The sequence below is a fragment of the Acomys russatus genome, chromosome 5 (assembly GCF_903995435.1).
Source record: "Acomys russatus chromosome 5, mAcoRus1.1, whole genome shotgun sequence".
In the NCBI taxonomy this organism is placed as follows: Eukaryota; Metazoa; Chordata; class Mammalia; order Rodentia; family Muridae; genus Acomys; species Acomys russatus.
Window position 1 is genome coordinate 30,762,832 of NC_067141.1, and position 10,417 is coordinate 30,773,248.

At 39.7% G+C, this 10,417-nt stretch overlaps 1 protein-coding gene across 1 annotated transcript; it reads left to right on the forward strand.

Moving 5' to 3' along the window:
- The first annotated feature begins 1,756 nt into the window (after positions 1 to 1,756).
- On the forward strand, positions 1,757 to 7,074 carry Scgb2a2 (secretoglobin family 2A member 2). The gene is made up of 3 exons (XM_051146896.1): positions 1,757 to 1,903; positions 3,927 to 4,114; positions 7,036 to 7,074. The coding sequence occupies exons 1-3, from the start codon at positions 1,846 to 1,848 to the stop codon at positions 7,072 to 7,074; spliced, it is 285 nt and encodes a 94-aa protein (XP_051002853.1). The 5' UTR covers positions 1,757 to 1,845.
- Positions 7,075 to 10,417: the final 3,343 nt, after the last annotated feature.

The following is a 10,417-nucleotide window of genomic DNA, read 5'->3' on the forward strand; positions in this document are numbered from 1 at the left end:
GGAGATACTTGCACTTTGTAGGTTTTCCTATTCCAGCTTTCTGTCCTGATGTCTCCTGGACCTCTCTAACGGTTGAATCCCCATTTTCTCTTCATACACCTCCTCCCATGACTGGCAGGAAGTGCAGTCCTGTTCTTTCCCCTGCTCAGTGATTGGCTGTAATATGCTTTGTTGACATATCAGTGGACAAATGGGGAACAGTGTTTATACAACTCTGAGGCAGGAGATTCTCAGAACAAGGATTGCAACCAGATAAGGCGGTACAGAAATCAACATTTGAATTACACAATAATCTTATGCCTACAGAATTTTATCATGGCCTTTTCACACACATGCATCATTTTACTTCATTCGATTAGTCTTATCACTCCTTTCTCACACCAATAGTTCCTCTTCTGTGTTAATGTCATACAGATTTAGATAGAGGGATAGATAGACAGATAAATACTTAATTTCCTCCCTCCCTACCTACCTACATACATACACATACATAGTGTGTATATTATAGAAAGCACAATATTTGTCTTTCTTAGTTCAAATATCTTGTTTAACTTAATAATATACTGGCACATTCATTTACATGTAAGTGACATAATTCTACTTTTTACAGATGAATGAACATATATATATATATATATATATATATATATATAATTTTCTCTATTTAGCCATCTTTTGATGGATAACTAAGCTGATCCTATCGCTGCTCTATTTTTACTAATGCTATAATAATTATGGATGTGCATGTCATCTGTGGAGTTCCATTATATACCCAAGTGATATAGCTGCCATACTAATGTCCTTAGTTTCAGCACTGGAAATTAGGCATTGTGGAAAGGTTATTTATATGTTGTTCTGACCTCAGCAGGGCTTAATCTCTACTCACTTTAACATGTCTGAAAAGAAGCTCAGAGACCCATGATTGTTCCTCTAAGACAAGTCATGAGCAGAAGCCTCCCCCAGTATCTGAAGTCACATTTACGTGAGCCTCACAGTCACTCATCCTACTCCTGGCATCCTCCTTCCCTCCCACGGAGCAGAAAGTATCTATAATAATTGGCAATGCCCTTTGACTCAGGAGAAGTGACATTCTAAAGCTTTAACATAGAAGGAAAATATGTTTAGAAATTTGAAATGAACAATAAATACTAGTCAGATGAAAGAATTCATTGGAAGACTCCTCAGTAACGATCAGAAGGTAATTAGCTCTTTCTGGAACTCAAAGAAGAAGAGGGTCAACAGAAAAGTCGGCCTGCAGAAGGGTGTGTGGTGGTACACTGTTCCTAGACACTGGAACCTTCAGAAATAAGTGTAAACAAAATGACGCTGCTGAAAATTGGAAAATAAAAGGTAAAAAAAAACAAGAAAAGGAAATGAATGAAGAAAGACGAATGAGAAAAAAAGGAAAGAATGAAAATAGTGAGGAAAATGATGAAGGTGAAGACAAAGAAGATAAAGAGGGGGAAAATGAAGGAAGAAGGGTATGAAAAGGAGCAGAATTTATAAAGATTAAACTATAGAGTGGCAATCTGCATTATTTTTGGAAGCACTTGGGGAAAGTTTACTTATTGGTATACTCCATGCTTTAATTCTCAGAGTCTGGTTCTCAATAATTTGCTTCCTTGTTTTGTATAAATAAATCATAGGTTTCCTTGGCTCTGCTTCATGCCCACTGGTGTTGTCTGGTACAGTGCCATGTTGCTCTTATGACTTGCATTCTTATTTCCAAGGTGGCACTAAGAGGGCTGGCCAGCAAATAAATAGAGGAACACTGAGGTCTCAACTCCAGAAAGTTTCCTGATCTCCGTCTTGTACCAAAGACCAACCCACAAAGGCTGCCTCAACATGAAGCTGGTGGTGGTCTTCATGCTAGCTGCTATCCCCATTTGCTGCTATGCCAATAGTGAGTTCTGTGGAAGGGTGGGATGCTTTTGGACCACAAATTGTTTCTATGTCCTACAGGAAGAAGTTCTAATTCCTGAGCCCCAGGACATGTCAACACTGGTAAAAAAAAAAAAAAAAAAAAGTGTCTGATGCAGTAGCCCTAAACTCAACATTAATACAGATAATCAGAGGTATCACTGATTTGGGTTTGGCTCTTGTTCTAGAGCTGAGGTAATGGCATGCAGGGAGTTCTATGGTGATGACAGGTCTCCTGAAATTGGCGGCATGTCTTGGATTTGGATATGAGCCATTTTGTGGGAGTGACACAGGGCCTAAATGTGTTTCCGCTGAGGTAATGGCATGCAGGGAGTTCTACGGTGATAACAGGTCTCCTGAAATTGGCGACATGTCTTGGATTTGGAGAGGAGCCATTTTGTGGGAGTGACACAGGGCCTAAATGTGTTTCCCACAGATTGTACTCATGAATCTCTGTAAGTGTGGGAGGAGTTACTTCTCAAACTGCAGCGTGTGGTCTAGGAGTAAACAGCTTATTAGTCACAAAACAGATGTGTGAAGGATTGTTCTGACCCCTTCAAGTTGGGTCACTAGTCCTGCCGGTAGGGGGGACAGCTCATGTTCCTCAAGTCCACTTGAAATAATGAAAGAAGTAAGCTTTGTTCCTGAGAATGTAATTGGTACAAACATGCCATATGTGCAATAAATAGGCTTTGTATAATTTGCATCATTTGTGTCAGCTACTTCACGTAACTGAGTGGTTGGTGCAAAATGGCCAGAAGGTGGAGTTCTCAGTTAACAAGTAGGAAAACCAGGGTCAGGCTTAGGCATAGGGTAAAGCTAGTCCACTTGAACCTACTTCCTGACCTCTTTCTCTACTGCTGGTTGACCAGACACTACTTCAGGTAAGAGTTTATGTTTTATGATACTTTTGATGCACCTGATAGAGGTAATATTGACAACAGATGATAGTCTGGGTATAATATTTATTGAATGTTTTTTAAATACTTCACAGGATTCACAAAATAACACTAAGGTGTATCATGGCTAAAAGAAAACACAAACCCAAAACTGTTCACTATGTCCCATCAGAACAAAGCATCTCATTTCTTGCATATCACTGCTGACAAGGGTTGTGTGAGGTTTGACTTCCCTCGTTGACTTTCTAGGGGAAAATTTAAGGACCTAAAGAAATCTTACAATCTACATCCATTTTCTGCATGAGGTCACTTCAAGTACTTACTAGATGCTGTGGTGTTTTTTCCTCTAGGTCCTACGCCCCTGGAATATTGACTCAGACTCAGAACGTACTTACAAATGACTAGGCTGTATAGCTAGGCTCTTCTCTGACTAGCTCATAACTTAAAATAACCCATGTCTTCTAATCCACATCCTGCCACATGGATAGTGACCTCTGCTCAGGTACCATGAGTCTGACCTCACAACTTTCTGGATAAATCTCCCATGCCTGGCTCTGTGGCATAATCCTTTCTGCCTGCCAGATGTCCCACCTTCTGTTCTACCCTCTCCTATAGGCCATAGGTTTTTTCTTCATGGACAGGTGATGCTTCCATACAAGTGATTTCCTTCTATAACTACAGCTTCTGCCAAATTGCTGTGTGGCAGATGCTAGAGTTAACAGAGTGAAGTGGATAATATTCTAAATGTGAGATTTATAGGATATTTGAACATGTTCCATGATGTTCTCAACATAGTAATTAAATGTGGCAGGACCTTGGGCAAACAAAAACCCAAATGCTTACCATGTCCAGTAGCACAGACTGCCATCTCTTAGCTGTCCTTGTTCTCAAAGGCTGGGTGAGGCATGGCTTCTTGTGCTGGGATGTCAGGAGCAGAGTTCACAGTTTCTAAGTGCCATCTCACAGCCGGCATCTCCTGTCCACACTTGGCATTGCTTCGTCACCTTTGCTCATCTGTTTCTCCCCTTGTACTCAAGAATGTGACTGTCATAACAGGTAAGCCCTAACGAGTCCAAACCAGCAGAGATGAGTGCCATGTCTTTCCAGGTTCTGGCTGCGAAAATCTAGACAAGATCATTGAGATGACAATTGACCCTGATGTGTCTCAGGAAGAGCTTCTGGAAGTGCTTGACCCATATGTCCATACTCCTGTGGGTAAAAATGCCGTGAAAAAGTTCAAACAATGTTTTCTAGACCAGTCTCGGGAGACTCTGGAGGATGTTAAACATATGATGGTAATTATCAATTTTTCCTTTTTCTTTTTTTGCATTATGTACCTGTATTATTTTAAATGTGTGTTTCTATGCATGAATGTATGTGTGCGTCGGCTTATGTGTGAGTGTGAGTGTGGGCATGAGTTTGCATGTGTGTGTATGTGTGTGTGTGTGTGTGTGTGTGTGTGTGTGTGTGTGTGGTGTATTTCCACTAATGAGGAAAATCCAAGTTTCAGCTTTGTGACTAATAAGGTCAAAGCAAAAACTGTGTATGTACCATTTTAAATGAAAGAATATACTCAAACATGTGGTGACATTTTGTTCAAGAAAGCCATTGAAAGACAAAGTTAATATCCAATCTTATTTTCCTGTTCCTTTTTAAGCATCTCATTTATGGGAGATCTTAGAAATGTGCCCAGTTTTAACTAATTAAAACGGCAGGTTGAGTATTCAGTAATGCATGGGACCTAAACATAATGGTGAGGGATCTGTACTTGGTTCAAATATACCTAATTTTTACAACACTGAGGACTTTTACACATAATCCTTTCTCTTAAACAAAATTTTAATTGTGCACATATTTAAAGAACAATAGCCCAAAAGTTCAAATTGGGGTCATCAGACACCTTCAGCTACAGGTACCTTTAGCTTCAGAATGGGCATAAAATGCATTCCTATAAAAATAGCTCAGGTTGTTTGGAAGTTAGAAGGAAAAGGTGATCAAGAGGGAAAGATCTGGGGCTTGGAACTAAACAGAGAATTCTCAACAGAGGAATATCAAATAGCTGAGAAACACTTAAAGAAATGCTCATCCTCGTTAGTCATCAGAGTAATGCACATCAAAACAACACTGAGATTCCATCTTACACATCAGAACAGCCAAGATCAAAAACTCAAATGACACCACATGTTGGTGAGGATGTGGAGAAAGAGGAACACTCCTTCATTGCTGGTGGGAATGCAAACTAGTACAACCACTTTGGAAAGCTATCTGGCGCTTTCTCAGAAAAATGGGAATAGGGCTTCCTCAAGACCCAGCTATCCCACTCCTTGGAATATACCCAGAAAATGCCCTACCACACAACAGGTACATATGCTCAACCATGTTCATAGCTGCTTTATACATAATAACCAGAACATGGAAACAGCCTAAGTGTCCCTCAGAAAAAGAATGGACTAAGAAACTGTGGTACATTTACACTATGGAATACTACTCAGCTATTAAAAACAAGGAATTCCCGAAAATTGTGGACAAATGGATTGACCTAGAAATTATCATAATGAGTGAGTTCACCCAGAAGCAAAAAGAGACAAACGGTATATACTCACTTATATCAAAACACTAGTCCAAGGGATACGTGCCATGAAAAACTTTACTTACCAAAAAAAGTGGGTCAGAAGAGAGGACATCCTATTGAGACTCTAGGTGAGAGTAGCACGGAAGAATGGGGAAATAGTAGGACCCACAGGGTTCTGGAAACCTACAATAAGAACTTTATAACAGGCAGATCTGGGTCCTGGGCTCCTCCTCAAACTAAGGCACCCGCCAAGGAGAATATAGGCAGTAAGCTTCGAACTCCTACCAGGACCTAGCCGACGAACATGATATTCTCCACCGTTGAGTGGAGAGTGAGATCTGACTCTCACATGAACTCTGGTGCCCCTTTTCTGACCTCGTCCCCTGGATGGGGAGGCCTGGCGGCACTCAGAGGAAGGATAGCAAGTTACCAAGAAGAGACTCGATATTCTAAGAGCATATATAGTGGGAGGAGGTCTCCCTCAATCACAGATATAGGGGAGGGGAGAAGGGGGAAGTGGGAGGGAGGGAAGAATGGGAGGAAATAGGAGAAGGGCTAACAATCGAGATGTAATATGAATAAATTAATAAAATTTAAAAAAAAGAAAAGCTAGTTGCAGAGGTATTTATCAGTTACCCCAGTGTTCCTCACTCTAACTGGCTGAGAACAAGGCAGACTAAGGTATCAGGCAATAGCCAGCTTCACTCAGAACATCAAACAGTTTAGACTCTGAGGGCTACGAAGAGTCACATGAGTAAAGTGTGCAACCACAAGGGCAAACCCCACATGGCAAAAGAAATAAAGAAATACACTTTTCCCATAATGGCATATGAACAAATATTAGCCAATTGTAATGAGTACTCTGAAGTAAACTCACTCCTGTCCGCTACACCTGGGAGGAGCAAAAAAACCCACTCCAAGGCCAATCCGTGTTTTGAAGAAAACTGAGGTCACAAGACTCTTATCTCATTTTCTGGGAGTTTTCTCCAAAGTACTCAGAGTTCTACTCGACAACTCCACTGCTGATCCATTTCAACATCCCGACACTGAAGCTGCAGAGACAGGAGAAACCTTGGGGTATGCTGTGCAGCCAGCCTAGCCAAACTGGTGAGCTCCAGGTTCAGTGACAGATACCTGCCTCAAACAAAAAGGTAAAGAGCAATTGAGGAAGATATCTTGTCAGTCTCTGGTCTCCACATGCACACACATGTATATGCACTGAAAGTAAATAAACACCAACCTGATTTGTCCCCTCTGCCATCCATACAGTGAGACTACTAACAGCAACTACTAGAAAACTGTTTTGAGGATGAAATGGAATAAATCAGTAACTATCGTTAAAAAGAGAGAGAGAGAGAGAGAGAGAGAGAGAGAGAGAGAGAGAGAGAGAGAGAGAGAGAGAGAGAGAGAGAGAAAGATCTAAAAGTGATTGGGTTTTCTTTTTACAACTGTTGTCATTTTCATGACTTGTTGTCTCTTGAAAGATAGAACACATATAACTAATCAAATATTTCTCCCAGAGCTTTCTGGAACGTTTAATACTCATTGAAAATACTGAAAAATAATGACAAACCCCACATTTTGCAATATTAGGCTCTACACTAAGAGTTCAATTTTTCAGTCACTTCCTCATTCGTTTTTCAGGATGTAATATACGCCAGTGAAGAGTGTCAAACCTCATAAACTTCCACCGGACCTTTGGCTCATAGGACTAAAGAGAATGGTCACAGGCCAGCAGCTGATAACAGAAATCAGAACTTTTCTTTCTTGATTTTATCTTTCCTCCTGTAAGTGCAAGACAATTGTTGGAATCTCAAAGATATTTCTTTCTACTTCATTAAATTAACTGCAAATGCTAATGACCTTTTTTTGTGATCTTTTAAACCTGGGGGCTTGAGAAGCCTGCTATTCTCCATTATAGAACACACAGCTGCCTCCCATACTACCTTAAAGTGAGATGGAGAAAGGAAAACTATCTCTTGCTTGTTCTGCATGGGTCCACTTGCTGGAGAATTGCTCTGGCCATGTTCTCCCACCACCTCTCCCCTGCATCCTTTGGGATTCTCCTGCTGGGTACACTGGTATGTGTTCTCAACCCTGCTCACATGAGCTACACAAGAATTAGAAAATAAGGGTGGTTCTAGACATGCTGCTCAGTTAACAGAGTTCTGCACATGAAAAGGTTAAGGGAAAGATATTATATGATCATTTTAGGTGAGGGAAGGGGCTTTGACAAAATTCAGAGGTTAGTTTGTTTGTATGGGGAGACATGTTTGTTTGTTGTTTTGATTTTTAGATACTTACTTTCCTTAATGGCAAAATGTCCTGATGAAAACAGGAATCTAGGAAATAATAAACATAATACATGTTTCTTATATCAAACTTATTTTAAAAAATCTGATACACACAAAAGTAAAACATTTCATTTAAAAATAAGGATTGAATAAATGTGTCAATTTCTAAATTCTTCTCACTGTGATGCCTGTACTGGTTTTAGTAAGAAATGCCTCTCCCCAAAAATAAGTTAAAAGTAACAAAAACAAAAGAAATCCCTCCCATAGGCATCATGCGTGGGGATGAAACTGATCAACCAGCTTCCTGTCCCCGCTGCTATGTCTTCCTTGCCTGTCATTTTCTCTTCCCTGCTCTGATGGACTCTATCACTCTGAACTTTAAAGCAGAATATGCTCATTCTTCCCTCACTTGCTTCTTGTCAGAGAACTTTATCACAGTGACAGAAAACTACCTACTAGAGTTGCCTAAATTTTCAGCCAAGAATAGGAGCACAAAAAGAAATGTGCTACAAATACCACAGCAAGGAGCCAAACTATCCATGTTTCGAGACACAATTCAATAATTAAAACAGACTCTACCAGAAACTCTTAGATCAGGGACACTATCAGAAGGATGTTAAGACATGAAATGGAACATACAAAAAAAAAATCCAGCATCATTTCTGTGCACCCACAAGGACCCCATTGAGAGGGAATTTAAGAATACAAAACCACTGAAAATCACCTCAATGAAATAAATACCTAAAATTGTGCATGTCCAGTGCTATTGATGTGGTAAATACTTTCAATTCTAGTGATGTGATAAAATATTCTGACAGAAAAGAAGATGAAGGAGAAAGTATATCTCAGCTGATAATTCTAAGTTACAGTCCATCAGTGTTGGGTAGTCTGGCACGTAAGCTGGGAGCAGTTCTTACATCACACCCATAGTCAAGAGCAGAAAGTAATGAATGCGTGCACACTCACTGACTATTTGATTGTGCTCTGGTGGATTTTTTCACTCATATAGTTCAGGACCCCCTGCGTAGGAAAGGGTGCTTTCTATAGTTCCTGGGACTTGCCACAGCTATTCACCTAAGTGAGACATCTTCCACAGACACGAGGACAGGCTAATCAAATACAGACCGTATCTTACAGAAACTATCTTCCAGGTGAGTGTAGACCGTGTCAAGGTGACAGTCACCTAAAAAGGTGATGTGAGACCCACACACAAAGAATCTTTTAAAACTTGGAAGAAAGGAAACGAGTAAAACATTAGAAGTTAATGAAATGCACTCATTTTCATGAATCAGCAAAATAAATATTGTTAAAATACCTATATTATTTTTAAAAAGGTCCACAGGTTCAGTGAAATTCCTTTTCAAGATTCTACAAATGGAATTTCTAGAGAAATGTGAGGGAAAATCCTCAAAATTGAGTGGAAACCCAGAAGCCCAGGATTATCTTAAACAACCATCTGATAAAGAACAATGCTAATGGTGTCACAACCTTTTTTATTTTCCTTAATACCAACTAAGGCGAGTGTGGTATTGGTATGAAAAAGACATGGGACCTACAAAATATATTAAAAGAATCAGACTAAAGCATGCATCTACAGCCACATGACTCAGAAGAAAGACAGCTTTAATAAATTTGCACTCAGAAAATTGAATTATGGTTATAGAGCACAAAACAAGAATAAAATTGCACCTCTTCTCAAAAATCTTTTAAAAATGTAACAAAACCATAGCATAAGGTCTGAATCAAAAACCAGTAATGGAAAAAAAGAGGAAATATTTGATCCAGGCATAGAGAAGGACATCTTGGGAAAGTAGACCACAACTGACAAGTAGAATGAATTGAAAATTTAAAGGTGCAGAAAGGAAAAAAGTCCAAGTGAATAGAAGACTTATAGAACGAGAAACACCCTCTGCCACATATCCATCTGACGAGGTTTATTTTAGAACGAACAAAAACATCAACAATACGTTCTATCCACCCTCTCTGGTAAGATGACCCCGAACCTTACAGGGGATGAAATGGGTATCACATGCTTTGTCATCACCTCTTCTCAGCACTTTGGCCAGTTATAGACCTTGTATTAAGCACTGCCTACAAATGTAAACAGTCCTCTGATGAAGACCAAGTGCAGTTCTATCTATAATACAAATATGCACATCTACAAGACAGTTTGACAGCAATAGCAACTACCTCTTAATTCAGAATAAAAGGCTTCCATGTGGAAATCAGCAGAAAGTGACCACAGGTTAGTTAGGCCCTGGTCAATGTGTGCTGTTTGTACCAGGTAGGACAAGTGGTATATGCTAAGGATGTGCTGATGCATTCTGGGTAGAATAACCATATGGCTTTTTCATGAACTCTTACCTGTTCCAATGTGGTAACAGTTCTATTGTCAGAGACATAAGGACATGTTGTAGAGGCTTTTCTTGACAAAGTTCCAAGGATCTCTGGCTGATCACCGCTGCCTTTAAATATTATGCATATTTCAGGTGAAATTTTTGTCTTAAAATACTTTGAAATCTGGTTTTTCTCCTAAAACTGTCTTTCTCTCTGTATTTCTCAACCCTAATGAAATCCACACTGGAAAGCTTTTTCCCACAGAGAATGTTGAAAGAAGGCATCTGGCAAAAGTCATGAGACAATGATAGAATTCTTTGCTCTGACTGTGTGTAGTCAGGTAGAAACTGCTTGTTAGAACGTTAGGACCTTGATATAACTTTACCTAGCTCAAT